Source organism: Branchiostoma lanceolatum, chromosome 17, assembly GCF_035083965.1.
Source record: "Branchiostoma lanceolatum isolate klBraLanc5 chromosome 17, klBraLanc5.hap2, whole genome shotgun sequence".
In the NCBI taxonomy this organism is placed as follows: domain Eukaryota; kingdom Metazoa; phylum Chordata; class Leptocardii; order Amphioxiformes; family Branchiostomatidae; genus Branchiostoma; species Branchiostoma lanceolatum.
The window spans coordinates 6423083-6443366 of NC_089738.1; the positions used below are offsets into that span (position 1 = coordinate 6423083).

At 40.0% G+C, this 20284-nt stretch overlaps 1 protein-coding gene across 3 annotated transcripts in view; it reads right to left on the reverse strand.

The window, feature by feature from the left end:
• Window positions 1-20284, reverse strand: part of LOC136423657 (transcription factor Dp-2-like) — a 30422-nt gene that overhangs the window by 8318 nt on the left and 1820 nt on the right. Inside the window, exons 2-7 of one of the 3 annotated variants that reach the window (XM_066411916.1) lie at window positions 18122-18249; window positions 3871-3949; window positions 3252-3397; window positions 2695-2745; window positions 1346-1473; window positions 437-490 (exon numbers count right to left, since the gene is read on the reverse strand). In XM_066411916.1, coding sequence (XP_066268013.1) covers window positions 437-490; window positions 1346-1473; window positions 2695-2745; window positions 3252-3397; window positions 3871-3949; window positions 18122-18249 — 586 coding nt within the window. Of the gene's footprint in view, window positions 1-436; window positions 491-1345; window positions 1489-2694; window positions 2746-3251; window positions 3398-3870; window positions 3950-10076; window positions 10098-18121; window positions 18250-20284 lie in introns of those variants that run through there. The other 2 variants (XM_066411915.1, XM_066411917.1) reach the window with 2 other exon arrangements.

Consider the following 20284-nt stretch of genomic DNA (forward strand, 5'->3'; position numbering starts at 1 on the left):
TGTCCATTGTCCCTTTATTTTGGGTAGAAACCATAGTAAAATGTAAATTTTTTTACACTTTTTTGATTGAACCTGCTCGGAAAAAACGAGTTTTCCTGGGGTCACGGCATATATGCTGAGAAAGCTTAGTAAATGGCTTCACCAGGCCCAAAAATACTGCAACTCACGGGCTTTTCAGGAGATACAAAAAATCTATGCACAGCTAAAACGATCACCAAGCAATCTGGGGCAGAAATCAGGGTGACGACTACGCACTTCGGGCAGATTATCGGGTCATGACCCTATCCCTGGTCAGATTTGAACTCCGACCCGGAACCTTTAGTAAGAATCGCATAATCAAGGCAAACATGGCTGTAATGTCACATACAAACACATTATTGACTAGCCAATCCTACTGGATGAGAATCTTTGATTCAAAAGCTTCAAAAACACTCACCTTTCTGAGAAGTCTGCTTCTATGAAGTCATGAGTTCTCTTTCTCACTTGGCCCCTGAAACAAAGTCAGAAGCGAAGTCAAAACAAATCTAATGGAAGCACGATCTACAAGAGCTATCCACCACCCAAAACGACAACAATAGCATCTCCAGAACACGAGATATCACAACCGGAAGTTCTGCTGCATTACCATGGAAAGTCAGTGGGGGCCCACAATCTAATATTTCTTTCATTTTGCCAATACCTACCAACAAATCAAAAATCATAACAATCCATCCACGACTTCTTGAGTTATGCTGTTCACAAACACACACACTCACACCTAGGGATACATACCTAAACGCTGAACCGAATCCGGACTCATAATGTTTAGGTTCAGGTCAAAAAAAACTAAACTCAATGATTCGAATCCAGACCTGAACCGGAATATGGGTTTAAGTACACATCCCTAAACTGTGCCAAAAGTCAAATGAATCGGTGTAAAGACTACACTAGACTACCTAAGAATTACTTACAGGAATCACTTGCAATGTTGTGTCAGAGCTTACCAGTGAATAAAACAAGACAAATTTTAGTTTATTTCAATCTGCAGTTATGCCGTGTCTTTGATTAGTAGTCTTTGTTAAAGAGTCTTCAACTTAATTTAGTCAAGTTGCTCGCATTATGCTATTATAACATTATTCAAAAATGCCACTGGTTCAGGTTTGGACTTATAAGTCTGGACCTGAACCTAAACCTCTGGATTCAAATCCAGACCTGAACCTGGTGGGTTGAGGTATGCATCCCTACTCACACATAACCTTCTTGCCAAAGGTAATATCAATGGCAAATTGGAGAATTCTATCTTGTACACTTTACACTAAAGAACTGTTAATGGCTCAGTACATGTAGTACACTGTTATGCCCTTACCCGACTTGTATAAGGTTGGGGTCCGTTACGACGGTGGTGTACGTTGTCTGTTGCGGTCTGGCAGGGCTCTGCTGAACTTGAACCAGCTGCGCCACCGGGGTATGCCGCGCGGGGCTCTGTTGGAGGATCTGAAAAATTTTTTGCTGTTTTAAGGGGGATACAGGGTTAAAACTAGAGTCTAAAACATGTCACATCAAGCATTGTGCAGCATTCGTTAAGAATTAGAGTAACATAATTCTACCAGGGAACATAATTCCGCCACCCTGAAAAGATACGTCCAAACAGATCTCTAACCAAACGTCCCCCAGTATAATGCACTCCTGTATATCTAAATTGTCCATATCTGGGGGTGCTGCACTAGAGATCTCTCAAACTCACCTTTTAAAAATGGCGGATATATGTAACCCGGCGGATTAATGTTAATATAGGTTAGCAGTTTTCATACAATGATAGTTTTTGAAAGGATAGAAGCAACAGAACAAAACAGTTTTACATACAGATTTCAGAATACATTTTCATGCTATTATGATATGCGGGAAGGTCAGAATTTACTTGTAGTGGAAGTTAAATATATGTGATTATCATTTCCAAACTTTAAAAGGCCACACCATTTCAATTTCTTGGTTAACGGAATTTTCAAAAAAATGCTAGATTGGAAAATCAACAGGAAAACAGAATCTTAGAGGAAAGTTTGTACTTTGGTGCACACAATTTCAGGGAGTGAACAGGGTCAGGTGCAAGTTTTCACCCCAGCCTTCTGTTTTCATGATTTTTTTTATATCTATATAATAAAAAAAAATCTGTTAACCAAGAAATTAGATTGATGTGGCCTAAGTATAAATGTCACAGAGTACGAGCACAATGAGTTGTTGTATCCTAAGACATGGCAAGACTCGTGCTGTGTACCAGTACACTGTACCGATACAGTACCGGGTACAATCAATTGGGTACAGGTCCAAAATACCTGACCCTGCTGTATCAGTACTGGACCTGACTCAGGGGATGGCCACTTTGACAGATAAAATTACTATGAAATTACCGTAAAGCACAGAAAACACATTTGCATGGCTGGAGTCAAATTTTAATCTGTGTTTTCATAAAAATAATACCTAATAAATCAAATATTATGATTTTACCAGTTCAAACATGCTTTTGTCCTTATTGAAAATCTACCATTTTCTGAACAAGTAGTTTAGGTACAGGTTCAGGTCCGGACCTGTACCTTAACCCGTGTACCTGTACCTGTATCTAAAATTTGTTTAGGTACACAGCTCTAGGCAAGACATATGTCCTGTTAATGTTATACACGGTTGTAAGAGATTAGTTTGAAGAAATAGAGATGTCCTTACCTGTGGTTGGACTGTTTGTTGAGGTGTTCGGTTGACAGCCACCATTCGGAGCTGAAAAAGAGGGCACAGCGTGATTTAAGTCATATTTCATCCAATCGCATACCTGTAAAAATGGCGACACCCCTTCTCATCGTACACCACAGCATTAGCATGATTACATACAAAATGGCGGCGCCCACAGGTGCAAGCTAAACCAATACAGGTCTTGCTATGACAAAGCTTTAAATACAGCCTGTAGTGCAAACAGATTTAAAATTACTAAAGTTAAGTATTTGTGCTACATATACTTCAGGTTTGCTATGTTAGTTTAGCGATTACGGGGTCTTTTTATAAGTATGAATTGGTATTGAATTTTTCTATTTATTTGAGTTGAATGTGTGATAGGTGTGTGCCGATTCGTTAAAAATAGAGAGAACGCTAGCGACCTCAAAAAACACCCCTCCCAAAATAATGGTATGGCGACCCTGTGATGTCACAAAATCAAGATGGCGGCCACCGCACATGCCATCGGATGCAACAAACCTGTAATAATAATAGTCTACACTACAGTGACCTACCATAGGAGAAGCGGGCGTGTTCGCTGGTCCGAGGGCAGTCTTCGGTAGGATGATGGTCTCCGAAATCTTCATCGGTGACGACTTCATGGGCGACACCGCCGTGATCATGGGGATGGTTGTCGTGTTGGACAGCGTCACGTTCGCAACTGCGAAAATACGCGCCCTTCCGGTTAACAACTCGACATAGCATTCAAGCTAATTTCTTGAAAATGAACAAAAGTTCCTTGTCTACTCTACACCAAAACTTAAAAATTCACAGTACCGCAATTCTTTAAACTTTTGTAGTCGTTTTATATTCGCAAGGTCTATAAGTTCAACTAGAAATTTGAACTGTGAAGATGCATTTCCAATGTATTACTACTGCAGAATAGAACTGTTCTAACCATAAGTTTTAAACACAGCAAAAACATGTACTGTCATTCTTGACACTTTCGTAGTGATTTTATAAATGGCTAAGAATATAAATTCACCTAGGAAGTCACCGTGAATATGTGTTTCCGATGTATTACTACTGCACCATAGACCTGTTCTAACCACAGGTTTTAAACACAGCAAAAACAGGATTTTTCCTCCTACCACAACATGAAGCCATTTGCGAAAGTAAGAGAATTTCCAGTACCTTTTGTGGGTGAAGTGTTTTGGTCCTGGTGAGACCTGACGAACCCAGCCAGTTCACCATTGGTGTCGATCAACCCAACCTGCAGGAACACAAGAAGATATTTCACAGTCAGCATTTGTACTGTTTAAGCATGTCCCTGTGGCGCAAGCGGTGACGCAACCGGCACATCGAGCATGTAAAAGAACCCGACGCACTTACGCAACCAACACATCGAGCATGTAAAAGAACCCAACACACTTATCGAAAACAGAAGCACACTTATCGAAAAGAGAACCATACTTATCGAAAAGAAAAGAGAAATAAAATATCAGATATGCAGCATGTACTCTTCACCACAAACCTTCTATGTGGTGGTTTACCGGGTATACAATTCAAAACTATCTATATACAGATATCTACAAAATGTATCCAGTACAATATACTGTAATTCTTGTTTCTTTCACTGCAACTTTATGTTCATTGTTTTCACGGTCACCTCTGTACCACGAACTTATCATTACCGTGAAAAACCTGTTGTAATCACTTATGATTCCTTCACACATGAAGTTTAAGTTCAGTGAAAATGTCCATTTTTCTTACACCGTGAAATTTTACTACCGTGAAGATAAGGTGAATCACAGTACTAAGTAGGCCCCCCAATACAGTAACTCTACCATGTACAGCATGTGTTTTGGCTGTGAAAGCTCACTGTATACCTTCCTTAGGTAGGCATACCTTCAACCACCAAGGTTAACTTTCCTATGTTACCATGTATTACACAATATTCTCTATAGAGACTACGCTATTGTATACATGTGTACATACACAAATATTGCTTGTCTGACTTAGCCTCAGCTTACTGCAAAATATAGTATAGCTCTACTTACAGCTCATTCAAAATAAGCCTGGTAATATGGTAATACACTGTGCCCATCAAAAACTAATTAGAAATGATTACCAAGCTTGTGTGAACTGAAAATAAAACCCTCTATAAAGTATAGTGTATTGAAAATTATTTTAACGAAGTCTACATACTCACATGAACCATGGCAACAAGCTGCACCCTTTAAACTGGCAAGGTTTAAACTGATTACCATGGAACATACCATTCATTTACTGTAAAAACTTGCCGATTAATTCTATAACCACTGGAAAGCTTTGACTTTTTAGATCCTAGTCAGTTTGATACTACTGTCAACTGTAATTTTCTTGCTTGACTAGAATGTTAGGGAATGGTAAAACTGAATTTTTGGGTGGTGTCTTTGGGTGAATGGTTCGTCCTAGTTGTAACGGCCGCTTCGCGGCTAAGTGGAACTCGACACCGCGTGCACGGGAGGCGGATCGGCGTTACCTGGCCGGCTTTGTGAGCAGACAAACGAGCCCGATCCAGGGGTATCCCGTAAACCCAGCTTAGGGTACTCAGCAAACATTGATTAAAGGCAAGCATGGCCGGAAGGGAGGCATGACACAAGACACTATAGGACACATACAACACACAGGGAAATATTCACGGCTTAACGATCACCGTTTCCGATCTCTTACAAACTCGCTGCTAACATGTGCTCTATCTTGCAAATTACTTTACTACGATTGTTTTAACCACAAAATATTTTGGAGGGAAAGGAATACATATAGCTACCTGATCACAGAACCCCACAAAAAAATCTTGTTAGTTTTACTGTCACATGCTAGGGGATTCTATGACTGATTATGAGAGACATATTTTTTTGCATGGTCTAGGGATGCTTCAATTCAGCTTCAGAATTTGTTCCTTTTTAAGTTTTAGCTTTACAAAATACAAATAAATGTAAATGCACTATATAGAATGAAAAAAAAACTCCAAGCCGTATTTTGATTTCTGTCAAAAACATAAAATAAACGTTGATCACTTTTCACAAAAATTTCCAAAAATCCACGAAAAATTCCACGAATGCAGCAATTAGATTGTTAATTATGCTATTTTCCGCACATAATTTTTTACCCATTCTTCATGGTATAACAAAAGACAGGAACATTTTCCCACCTTCTACATAACGTTCCTCTGGGATTATTTTTCATGTTCCTATGGGAAAGGTCATTACCCAGGGTTCACCTGAGGGGCAACGGCCCTATGGGATAGGTGGGAGGGGGGCAAAATCAACCAACCAGCAAGATCCTTCTGTCTGATATTGTTTTATCCTTCAAACTACAAAACAGAGATATGATATCCCTTACAGTTAAGAAAAAGAATGTTGGAAAAGCAGAATTCTAATCAGTAGACATTTATGCAAAATACTAAGGAAAATTTGTCAGTAGATCTATGTTCAGTTATGTTACTTTTTTCAAAATGAATAAAGGACAGGGAGCAAAACATAATGCAAAAACTTCAAAACAACCAAATACACTGCATCCGATCGTTTTTTAGTTGCAACTTGGTTACTGTTAACTTTAAATATTAGTCTAATTAAGTACAGTAATATGTTTTTGTAGGATAATCAAACTAGTCAATACATTGAACTTGTTGGGAGCTTTGCTACGCTTTTGTTTATGTATCCTTGAGTGTTTTCAGTCGCTCTTGTTCCATGGGAAACAAATGTGGTCTGTAGAATGCTATGTAATTTAAATGGTTTAAATCCCACCACCCAGACTTGCCACGTGCTATATATCAACCACGGACTCACAAATTAGGGCTGTTACAAGAGCCTTAGAAAACAATTACTTTAACAATTGTGCCTTTTCCTTTGCCAAGAATGCTTCACCAACAAACAGTACCTACAAGTTCTGCTGCTAGTATAAGGCTACGAAAAAAAGATGTATTGCAGGGCTCGATCTTAACTATGTCCCGATGTCCCGGGGCCACTAAAATTTGGGCCGGGACAACTGAAAAATCTATTTGGGACACTTTTGGGACAATAGGAAAATAATCAACTACTCAACATCAGAATGTCCGATCTCTCCGCGGTAGACCGGATCCGGACCGCAAGCGACCAAAACGTAATCTAACTCTAAGACGACCACGTCATTTTCAAATGTGTGGCGACGTCAGTTTTTAATGGTAAGTTGCGGGAAATCACAGTAAATCGGCTCGTGTGCCGCTGGCAGCATCGCGCGAAAACGTAAACAATAGCCGAGTAGGTCTCCATGTGCACAATCTGCGGGGCGGTTCCCGACTATCAGAACAGCCGTAAATGTATCAGATTCCCGGGGTATCTCCTTATTTGGAAGTTAACAGTCCGCGGTTGACCAACACAGAAGCTGTTCTTTGTAAAAGATTCCTTTCTCTGTCAGCGCGGGGATAGAATTAATTCTTAACGGTATTTCTGACAAATTTCTAGAGCAAGGTTACGTCATTTTCCCATCCATAACAGCGAATTAATGCACAGAAAATTAATTTTTACAAAGAGAGGAAGATAAAGTTTCAACTCATTTAGAAGCTTCGCCATGATTGGACGATTCGGCTACTGCAAATTTGTGGTACCGCCCACAAACCGCCGACTTTCCTTTTAGCAGACTTTCTGCCGCCGACGTCGCCATGGTCGCGACTGTCATCAAAGGCTGCCGACTGTCAATCAGCGGCAACTTTGTGGGAAAACGCGCGAGTTGGATCTCCGTGTGCCAGTCAACAGCGAACCTCTGACGATTTTACGTTCCCTTAACTTTCCCACAGCGATGCTTGTACAAAGTTTTTATTAGACGGAAGTTCCACGTTATCTGTAAGACGCAGAACAGCGGTTTCGGCTTCCTGGAACGGGCCGGCGGCGTATGTACTTGGTGGAGAGGGGTGACGCGATTTCTTAGACGGGCCAAGGGCCGCGGCAAGGGACTTTCGTATTAGGATTTTCGCCGCCGACCGCCGAGGGAAGATCACCTCGGCGGCGATTTTTCTGGAAACATGCCGGCGTCGAAGCGTACTATACCAGGAATATCGCTTCCAATTTCGCACCGAAGAAAACTTCTGACAGCGACGATTGTTGCGCTTCGACTTAGGACAGCCGGACACAGCCAAAAAAAGGAAAACTGGTATAGACTATTGATATTGTTGAGTAGCTAAATAAACTATTGATATTGTTGTTTCTGAGTTTCAAGTTGTCTTTCACCAGAAGTATTGTATGTCAAGGTCCTGTGGAGAAGTTGATTGACTGCCACGATTGTCATAAATATGACCCTCAAAACTGAAAAAAAAGCCTTCTCAATACCCTAAAATGCAAGAGCTTCCGGGGGGCTTCGCCCCCCTGGGTCCCCCCAACGGGGCTCTGCTTAAGGCAGCCCCCGAACCCCTGCCCCGATGCTGTGAAAAAACCTGGCGAGAACACTGTTCATTCTTTCCACGAAATCGTCTTCCGGGAGGGACGTAAAACGGGGGTCCCGTGCTCGAGGAGGTGCCTCGAACACGTTAAACAGCCTCATTACCCTACACATTGGGTACCTGCCTGTGGCACTGGCTGCAAATACACCTGATTATTCTTTTCTTCCCACTGCCACTGATAAAGTACAAGTGGTCCCTGTAAATGTACTAGACAAGTCTCACTCAGTGACTCACTATGTACTGTTTATTTTCAGAAAAAGATTATGTTCTTAAAATGACTTTTTGAAGTTCCCAGTTCCCACTTGCCACTTGTTACATGATAAGACACTGCAGCAAGTGGTCTACCTGTAAATGTGCAGTGGACGTTGCACTACTATCCATAAGATATAATGTAATAAATCTGTTGTTGTCTAATAAAAAAAAAACAAGATAAGTTTGAATCTAAGTTGATTATTTCAATGGACAATAAGCTTACACAGCAATACTGTACTCTTACTGAGCTTTACAGTTGTTGTAATACATAATTTCTGAAAATAGGGTTGGGACAGTCCATCCTCACTTCGGGACAGTTGAAATTTATTTTTGGGACAATGCTGGGACAGTAGGGAAAAAAGTTAATTTTGAGGCCTGTATTGTAAATTACTCAAGTTCAACATTCAAGGGTAGGAACACAGAAACTCAGACCTTTTTAACCTTCTCCCTGCTGCTTAACTCTGTAACCGATAGGGAATTGGGTGCCAAACGGCTACTTCAGTGTGCTTAAGGTTAAAACTGCGGAAAAGACAGCTGTGTGGAGGACAAACGTGGGGCCAGACTGGTCAGAGACCCTGTCCCGAGACAACACAATGGCGAGCTTACACATTGATGGAACAGTCTGGGGCGACTGTGCATAGGAAGAATGGTCGCTTGCGGCTTTGTGCCCTCCGCTATTTGTATTTCTAAGGGCTGAGAGTTGACAGCCATTCTGTTATTATCCTTCCATTTTCAACAACTTTCAAAACTTAGAACTAGCATTTATTTCAATCAGGGAAAAAAACATAGCAAGTTTTATCTACCCATTCTCAAGAAACAACTTCTGTAGAAATGGTACTTCAAAAACTAGACACAGAGTAAAACATGGCGCTTGCTATTGAAGATTTTCAATTACTTCTTTGATTCATTTCGTCTGTTATTTCTGTCTTCTTTAAATATATGCCGGGTCTTTCTGATCTTGTAACAGAAAAGGTACACATACAAAACAACGTCATTTCTATGGTTGTTACAACCGCTTATTTCGTACATGTTTTAGTAAAAAGTTTGAAGACAGGTTCGGCGGAAAACATTGCTGTCTCTACACTGCAATATAGCAGGCGACACTTGATAGCTACAGGCCTACTCTATAGTTCTATTGACCCACGATGAAAGACTAGCTCCGCAGAATAGAGGGAACAAAAGAGGCTCGAGGGGAGGGCAGAGGGTAGCCGGCAAGTGGAGTCACGCAGAACGGCTGGGGCAAGAAGTTCAAGGACATCCTAACTGCCAAACTGCGAGTTTAAATTTTCTGTCTTTCTAAAACGACAGTTTATTTTCTATAGGCATTTTAAGTCGACCTGTTTAGACCCCAATAGATGAAATCAAAATGGTTAAAACATTTTCACATTTTCATGAAAGCTTCTAAGCTATGAATGCTTAGGAGTTATTTTTCGTACATAAAATTTCACCGTTTTTGGCCAGCAGTGCTTGGTATACAATTATCAAGTTTAAGCAAGTAAAAACAAAAAAGACTAGTAGTATCGTGTGCAATACACTTGATTTCATACAGGATATTCTTGCTTTGAATGTTCACAAAGCATCAGCAATTTCACAGTTTTTCCTGATGTTGTAACCACGTTGCCATGGTAACAGGCATTATGGGTTTTAAATCTACTGGTCACTACAGCTGCCCCCTAGACAAACAACCAACCTTGCATGTCACTCTGGCGTCCACTTCCACAAAGGGCCAAAGTCCGACAACTGCTCGGAGCTACTGTGAACTTCCTGGGTTATTTCTTTTTTTTTGTCCAGGGTCTGATTTTGTCCATAGGTACAAAAAGGGCTGGTTTACTGTTGTCTCCGACTTGATGGATCTGTCACACATGACCTCCGACCTCCCGCAACATCTCAGGTCACCAGAGGTCACGGCATGGCCCCATTATTTGAATGTCTCACAGAACAGCAAATCTCAACCATTTTGGATGAAATTCTCAGGATAAATCAGCAAATTTCCAGCAAAGTATCAGATGTTACTAAATTCTCTTTCTAATACCATTGATAGTATGGGTCGCTGTACTTTCAACCAACACAGGTAAATTCTAACCCCGCGAATGTATTGCTAGGTCTGTTTGAAGAATAACACAACAAAGGCATGTCTGGGCACATACTTTCAAATGCCTGAAGCCAAAGTATGCACACGGGGTCCATGGTATATGTGTTGTCATTCTATACTGTGATTTGTAATATTTTTACAGTGCTTTTAGAATTTGCAGTATCCATGGTGACCACTCACTATGAACTCAACGCACCCAAAAGATATGATCAGTTTTCCATTGTATCACTAATTACCAACATGAAAATGGAGGTATAGTTTTTGGTTCAACTGCAAACTCTTGATTTTCAGAGTGCCATTAGATCCAGGTGACACACACTTGGTGACCACTGGGCTTTCCTACGGCAGTCTCTCACACACAATACTGAACCAAACACTGGTAGCTTGAAGACCACATACAGTAAAGGATTTAAAGATTTGATGGCCTTGATTCCTGTTTATGCTTGACAAAACTTGACAACAACATTCTACTGTCACTTACTTAAAGAGTTTCAGATGTTTAACCCTTTCGTTTATGGTTTTAATGATCTACAGCAGTAAACTACTGCCTTTGTGTTAGACAAATTTAACATTTCTAAACGTCTGTAAACATGGAGAAATTAGGGTGGAAAATTGTGGCCTCTTTAAACAGCTCGTTAAATGGGCAACTTGACATAAAATGTGTTTCGTCTTCCACCTTGTTTGACATGCAGTATTTACAAGTTCTTTCGTACACAGGTACAATGCAAGTTCTTGTACCGCCCTTTCTCAATTTCAAGGGGATGGGCACTAATTCTAATTTTGATAATTGCAGAGCGTAAATCAAAGTTATCTAATTCTAAATATTTTTCCATGGTAAATGTTGTTTTACATGTCTTTTACAACCTTAGCTTGCCAATAATGTAGAAGTAAATACACTTCACAGCAAAAGGCTTTTCTGTTTGTTTCCTGTTTGCTTTAGATCAAAGAAAATGTCTATTGTTCAACTAAAGAATGGTAAGACAATACAACAACCCTCCACAACAATAGTGAGACAATACAACATCCCTCTACAAAATGCATCTCTGTGTTCTCCTTTGTTAAACAAATTTTGCTTAACAAAACAACAACAACATGATGAACAAGGATGCGTTAATACTTCTAATCCTTCTCTTCTTCAGTTGGATTCAAGTGGAAATAACAACCTGCTAAAATTTGCATCAAAATATGATGTACAAGCCTAAGGAAAACAATCATAACAATGCCTTGGAAATAATCCTCCAATTATCACTTTTCCATAGATTTTGGCACTTTTGCTTTGTTATCTTTGTTGTACCTTGCTACAAGATACATTTTTGTTTTTTTCAAGACATCCTCATTTGAGGCATGATGCTTTTTCAAGTAGCTAGTGGTAGTGCAATGCGGCCTCGCCACGGCTCGCATTTTTGGCCAAGCATACTGGGTCATCCCCTACTCTTCTTGAATTTGATAAGTGTGTTGGGTTCTTTTACGTGCATCTAGTATTGAAGCATGAGGCTAATGCCTGAAGCTCCCTCATACACAGGGCCGCCGGCTTTACGTCGGCATCCGAAATGACGAATGCAATCCCTTACAACATGTCCGAGCTGGAGTCGGCCCCCTAGGATCGAACTCGGGGCCCAGGGATCCACAGAATTTGATCCAGATAGCGAAGCAGCGGGGTTGCGTTACCGCTTGCGCCAACCACTCTAAAAACTACAAAGTCGAAGAAACAATAATATTGTACTAGTCTCTAGATCTATTTATGTACAAAGCATTTTGTCCTATGACGATTCTAACATCAAAATTACATGTGTATGGATTGATAAATATGGGACTTTCTTTGTATAATCTGTATTTTTGTTGTATTTTGTCTGGCCCTTACCTCTTCCCTCATGACCACAACAAAAAAGCGACAAACAGGCTTTTTTCTGAATAAACAAAGGCTCAAACAAACAAATAAACGAACAAATAAACATGTGTGATTGGTAAGAACTATGGAAAACTTTTAACCCTTTGCCTACTAAGCGTTTGCCTGTGCCCAAGCTTTGTACAAGTTATTGCAGAGGTTGGTCGGAAGACGGTTAAATCCTTACAGATACGGTGTATAGATATAGCACATAAGACATTGTTGAAAGTTGACATTTCACAGGAAAAAATTTCAGCAAATTTTTCAGGAGACCACACACCATATCTATTCCCCCTACACATAACAACCAGCCACCCTTCTTACTTGGCTCAAGCTCTATTTGCATAATTTAGGCCGACTTTTGTGTCGCAATCCCGTCTTTCTGACGGTAGCTTTTGTTCCCTTTCTGAGGTGCAAGGGAACAGTGTTAATTATTAAGGCACAAACAGAGAGGCTCCTAAGCTGTACCCAATTCTTCTCTGTTACCAGTTAGTAATTAACCTGAAATTGTGAACTTCACCATCAGATACAGGGGATCATATACAATTTCTTTCTTAGTTTCCCATACTTTTGCCATAGTAATATGACTATCAAAAGTCTAGTCCTTGCCTGCTGCTATCTTTGGATGTATTGGCATATGTCTCCACAATAGCACTCTGGTCATGTATTGTTCTAGGTTCTCTGAGGGAATTTGTGCTGGTGTGTTGCTATGTAATTTTCCCTCCATTTTGCATTGGTTGTATCAGATTGTTACCTATAGTGAATGTAAATTATATCTACATCTACATCTATATATTAATCAAAAAGACATCCCTAAAGTATGTACAGTATATCCTATTCTACAGCAATGTTACCACTTTTGATACACAGAACAACAAATTTATCGTCAAAAATTTGTTTATCTAACAGGGTGGGACCATAACTAATGAATAACTTGAATAAGACAACCAAACCATTTCCCTCTCAACTTTGACCTGCCTTTAATCAATCTCCAAGCAGATGCTGGGTGGAAGACCATGACATTTTCTAACTGACAATTTTCTCTTACACCACCCATGCCAGAAAACCCTCGCAGTAAGAAAACGTCAGCAACTTGCTCCCCAAACATCTGCTTGGAGATCACCTTCCATAGAATGTCCCAAGTGTTAAAAGTAAAATGAAGTGTCCATGTCATTCAGAAACACTGAGTGTGTGTGGATAAGACTTGTTTGTCTAAGAGAGTGGACAACATAAAGAAACTGTCAATCTATCTTGGTCCTTAAAGTCTCTCTTCCTTTAAATCCTCATCCTATTTGCAATCTTAGTGTCTTCTTAACCTGTAAGATACTTGTCTCAAATTTCGTGGCATCGGATTCTGAAGAAGGCCTTGTTGCATTCTTTTGGTTTTCACGCCCCCAGAATTTTTTTCAGCAATGGCGTAGGAAGTTACCCAGTTGAAGTACTGTAGTTCCGAATACCTGGCAAACTGAGCTGAGTGTTTTTTCAGACAATTTTCTATGACACACATCCAGAACTTCTTGCATGCATTTCTATAATTACCAGGTCTTGTTTAAAAGATGTAGCAAGCAACACACAAAACTTCTGTAACAGTCAGTAAAATTAACATCAGAACTTTAAATATATCCCTCTGTTCCATAGGAGGATTAGAAACATATTTCCCTCATTTTCTTCCTAACATAGTGTACATTTGCAAATATATTCCAAAAGAAAGAAATACAATAAAATTTTTGGGGTGAAAAACAAAGACCAGAAAAGTATTCCCTTCCTCTCGCTGCACCCAGGAAGCTACACTTGGTATCAATACCGTAGCTCAAAAAAAGGCTGCCAAAAGAAAGGCTACCAGGTAACGTAATCCTAGAACATCACCAAGGGGTGACTGACCTCTAATCAAGCTACACCTTTCTCTTACCAACCCAAGACTAACAGCAGGAACAGATAAACTCAAATACTCCTACACAAGTTTATTTAGTAGGCTGTAGTAGTGGGTGGGTCTTTGTGGGCGGATGTTTGAGGTTAGAACACACCCCTTTCTGTACCCAGTGGTTTTCCTAAGGACTTCCTTTTCCTTAAGAATGAGGAACAGAAGTATCAGGTATCAGAGGAATTGGGGAAGGAGGCACTCAAGCTAACCGAGATTTAAGCCTTAGCCACCGAAGAAGCCACATCGGCGAAATCGATTTGTGCAAATGGCTGAATAAAGGTTCCAAACGTGAACTATGCAGCTCCAGATGTCTTACTGAAGGACGATTGCGGTGCGAAAGATGTCGGTTAGCTTGAGTGCCTCCTTCCCCAATTCAGAAGTATCAGGTATCAGAGTCCAAATTAGCTGTTTCCCCAAGCACTGAACACTGCCCCAAACTAAACACACAAAAAAGGTAAAGGTGCCATAGCCTTTTCGAGGTTGAGGGGCAGTGGGTTGTTATCCACTGTGTCTAGGGCATGGTTTCGGAGATGAAGCCCATCCCCCTCCTTCCAAAGCATTTTACCTCCCCAACCGAAGTCAGATACTCATTTTTACACCTGGGTGGAGTGAGGAAAGTCGTTATCCACTGTGTCTAGGGCACCGTATTGGAAGACAGAGCCCAACCCTCTCCTTCCACTGCCTTTTACCTCCCCAACCGAAGTTGGGTACCCATTTTTACACCTGGGTGGAGTGAGGAAAATTGTGTGAAGTACCAAGTTCTCATGGATATAACTCGGGTGCCCAGTGCCGGGGATCGAACATGTGACTTCTGGCCATGTCTACGAGCCTTACCACTAGGTCGTTGACCCCACAGCTTGCAGACTAGATAATACCTAATAAGATGTAAACAGCATCCCTAGAGCATATGGGCAGCTCTAATATAGGAAAGTATAGACCTAATTTTTTTATCCTAGGTCACTGACCCCATGGCATGTCCAAACACCCACACAAAACATCATAACTTAAGTCTATAGAATAGGAAAACAAAGAAGCAGCCTTATAAAGGTAGGACAAGGGACAGACTTGAGCAAATATCAGGTAGCTACTGTTCCATATCTTGTAGTCATATCAATACAGCTGTTAATATTTACTCCAAAGCTAATTGAAACATTTTAATATGTCAATAAGTCTATGTAATGATTTGTAACTTCATGTAGTGTAAGGTTTTATGTATACTGTAACAACTTGAAATACAAAGTCTAGTGATGAGTTAACTATTATCTTGTTCATATAGCAATTCTGCTTAATTTCTAACACAGAAATCTTTTCCTCTGTATCCTATACAAATAAAGTTTACTTTCAGTTGTAGTTACAGCGATATCTTCCAAGGTTTACTTCTAGAATCAATCATTACAGTCGAGTCAATTCCATGTTACTTTGTGTGTGTTTGTTGCATTTTGTTCTAACATTTTCAAAACCTTTGTAAAAATCTGAGATAAATAACTGTTTAGAACAATTTCTAATGGATGTTTGATGTTCTTTTAGAATTATTTCTACAGTATTCCAAAGTGTTCCAATCATTTGTAACATTTCTGAAACTGAAATCTTGCATTCTTTTGAGGAATGACCATTGAGTGATTGACCTCCCAAAATGTCACACCTGGATGGTAAATACCATTAAGCACCTGGAAGTGTGCATCTGTTAAAGACAGGACGTTCCCCTTTCAGGTTTTTACGCCCAATGACTTAGATGGTACTTGAGAAGGATTTCACACTTCATTGCTTAAAAGATATCCTGGAAAATTAGGATGCCTGGGTTTCATTTCTTAGAAACAGGATTTAAGAAAGGTAAAGCAGTCATCCTGAATTGAGGTCTGAAGTGCTTTTTTAAGTAGCTAGTCCATGTTGATTTGATTATATGGATGACATCCTGGCATGTCCCATCAATTTTCGTCTGTTTCCCAAAAAAAGTTTTGGGCCATACTGTTTTTCATACAAAGCAGATGGAAAATATGCACTGTCAATTGAAAAGAAATGTTTCGGAAAATAGATACCGATGTTGTAGGATACGAAAATCAGTTCCAAAGTCAAAGAAGAAGATGTGAAAGAACAAAATGAATAATCTATGATTTGGTATACCATATGCTGTGTGTTTACTTTTGTCCATCCTTCCTGACCACGTATATTTCATAATGAAGGCAATTTATTTTTGCCAAACTTTTTTTTTATTCGTACGCTCGCATCAGTTTTGGGGTTCCAAGAGGATGTCATCCATATAATCAAATCAACATGGCCTTACTACTAGTAGTGCAATGATGCTTCGCTATGGCTTGCATTTTCAACCAAGCACGCCCTTCTCTTTGTGACAAATGCGTTGGGTTCTTTTACGTGCAGAGGATTGATGCTTGAGGCTACTGCCTGAAGCCCCCCCCCCCCCACTATATACAGTTTACATTTCAATCCTAGATCCCCCCTAACCTTGAGAGAGTGGTACAGCCCAAATGCTTGACCACAGGGGAGCAAATGAAGTGGCATACCTATAACTCACGCAACAGGCCGCAGTGCCACACCTTAGCTCATAAATAGTCGTAAATGTCAATTACGTATTCCCATATCGTTGTAAGGGGGCCTGCAAGCCCCTTTTCGGTAAGGCGTAGGCAGCCTATTTTGATTTCCTATAACTCATAGGGAAAGCTGTCTTATTCACATAATTCGTAGCAAATTTTGCGTGATCGTTTTCCTTTATATAAGAGTAATATGTATAGGGTTCTGAATTTAGCATAAAGCGTTGTTGGGACCCCCCATGCAGACCCTCTCACATTACAGAGGAGCCTCAAAATCTGGTACATGTACTGATAAAGAACCCAACACACTCATTGAGAAGAGAAGGGGGGACTGGGTGCACTTCGCTAAAAATGCAAGCTATAGCAAAGTAGCTACTACAACTTGTACAAGCTAATCTTTTTAAAAGCATCATGCTTTACCTCAATCAAGAAGTGCTGCTTTAGGTCACCTACCATACTGCCATACCCCCACCCTCACGCACAGGTCACTGTTCACCCCTGACCCCAGTAGTGTGTGTCTTGTAACATGACCCGCCCCATTTTGGGTTAGTCTGGCACTGCTCGAAAATACACCCACATATACAGTACATGTTTATGGCATTCTAGTGGTCATATACCAGCATTCCAAAAAAGAGGGACGCTTTCGGTACAATACAATTACTTACCACTGGTACAATTTCGGTACAGAAATCTTGTGGTCTATGTAGCTCAACTGGTAGCAGCTTTAAATTGAGCTCCTGGTTCCAATTAGTTGGAGCTCGATTCAAATCTGGGGAAGGGTATCCTGGTAGGAGCTGCACCGCTTTTGGAAGGGATGTATGTCAGGGCTCGAAATAGTGGGTGCATGTGCACACCCAAAATTGGAGCTGTGCACCTAATTTTTGACTGTGGGTGCACCAGTGCACCTAGATATTTTTGTAGGATAAGGGTACGAAAATAATTGTACACTAAGTAAACAGAATATTCTACCAGAAAAAGTAATATAACCTTTTGTTGTACTTTATTTGATGTATCACTTGTTTGAAATTTTAAGGTTAGCTACAGAATTACAGATTGAAGTTGGGTTAAACATTGTAATTATGTTTTGCTGACATTCAACTTTATTCTATGTGGTGCACCCGAAATTCTTTCTGTGAACTAATTTTTTGGGTTGGGTGCTCCAGTGCACCTATTTCCAAAAAGGAATTTCGAGCCCTGCATGTTCTAGGAGGTGCTTCGAGCATGATAAAACAGCCTCATTACTCAGATGGGTAGCTGCTGACTGTAAGGTGAAAAGTGAAAATACACAAACCTCCTTGGCTATCGGCTCCAGTCCGCAGTCCTTGTAAATCTTTAAGAAGTCATCCTGTACTTCTTTGTTACCGTTGGTCACAGACTTGCCTGGCGTGTTGGGGGTGCTTTTCATCGGGCTTCCCTGGCCTAAACAAAATATACAAAGCATTGGGAATTAGTCATAAATAAAAACAACACATCAAAGTCTACCACATTGTTTCCATTCATCTATCATGTTCTGTAAAGCAGGTACATCACACTGGACATTGGCGACCTCGCTGCAACAAATTTAATTGATAAAAAACGAATCTTCTTGCGCTTTGTGTGTTTTGCTGTCTTTTTAGTCATACTTGTACGTTTTGCATGATATTCCCATTATAAAGTCAAGGGTAATACAATTTAGGTTGCAATGAGGTCGCAAACATGCCACAGTCCAGTGAGAAGATAGGGGAGGGGGGCGGAAGAAATGCATTAGAAAGCACAAATGACCATTATTTTCGTTGAAGGTAAAATCTTACCTGCGTTAATACCTAAAATATCTCCTACTCTCAAAAAAAAGGTGACTGTTTCATTCATAAACGTTTATAAAGATTAGACGTCCATTGGAAGTTAGACATTTTAGCGACGCTGAAGAAGAGTGATTGATGTCACTCAAAATGTCAAAAACAAAAATAAATCTGAATTTTATCCAGTTGTAGCGTTTTAATTGTCTTAATAATATAAACAAATCACATTTGATATTATTTATATAGAACTTCAGAAGGTCTCTAATTCTAGTACAAGGTCATGCATGTTGGGTGCGACATATCTGACACCAAATTGTTTACCAGATTGTGAAACAAAACCTCTTGGCATATCCTTGTCTACACCTAATTCATTTGCATATATAGCACATATGTCAACACCCTGACACATCAACGTGCATCCATGTAGTGTCTGCATAAACGAAGTCATTAATCTTGTGCAAGAAATACACCCACTCGTTAGAATTGAATGACAGTCACCGAAACAAAAATGGGACCCCAAACAAAAAATGACCTGTACACAACAATAAGTGAAATAGAAGAAATTGGAGGAAAATTGTTTACAATTACAAATGAAACTATGTCTGTGCCAAGATCTTAGTCTAACAAAAATTCCCTTGTACAATAGACAGGCCAAGGACATGGGATAACTATAGCCTTGAGGCCAATACAGGGCCAGGTGTTGTGACGCATTTAAAGCTGACACACCGAGTATAGCCTCCACCAGGCCTTCCTACGGGGATACGGATCGTAGAATTCGGCAAAAAAAGGAAAATTGACCAGTAGAGTCAGTCCAGGGGAAGGTTAACATTTCCCCCTGCACCTGCAAATGAAACTTTATGGTGGCAAAACTCTTTTGGTAAATATTCTCTCTATAGCTGGCGTACGTAGTCAGTCTGGTAGAGACTACACAGAGTAGGGATTAGACATCTAACTGACTGTTTTGTTTTGTTCATTAAAAAAATAATAGTTAATACTGCAACCAATCGCTCTAACGAAAATTACTTCTCGCTTCCTATAGTTACTGAAACATAACAGCAGCAAATAAATTTTGTCCTTTTTATACAGATTGGCCTCTTTTTAAGAAAGGACCACCAAAAGACTTGCAGCACACATACACCTCACTAAATCTTTGACACTTTCTCAACAAGAAAAAAGGAGAGAACGGGCATATGCAGAACAATGGCTGTTTATAGCTAGCACATATACCCCCCTCCCATCTCCAAAACCAAAAACAGCCAAGGAAAGAACCCCCAAACATATACAAACATACAAAATATCATTTAGACCCCTCCACAACTTCTTGAGTTATGCGTTTTACAAACAGATGCACAGACACACACACACATTCGAAAACATAACCTTCTTCGCAAAGGTAAGAAAACAACATATCTAAAGGAATGCTGGAATTCACTGTACTAATTTAGGTATCAATGAATCCTTCCTTAAGTTCCTAACAAACCTAAAGGAAGAAATACAATCAACAGTGTAAAGAACACATGTTATCTTAATCCTTTAAATGTCTTAATAATCACAACAACCGGTATTGATCTCACTGCTCTGTTTAGTCACTAAACCCTGCATTTCCTCCAAGAGATAAGAATTTTTGTTTTAGCCAGGATCAAATGTTTCTCTTTAAAAATTAATATTAATTCTTC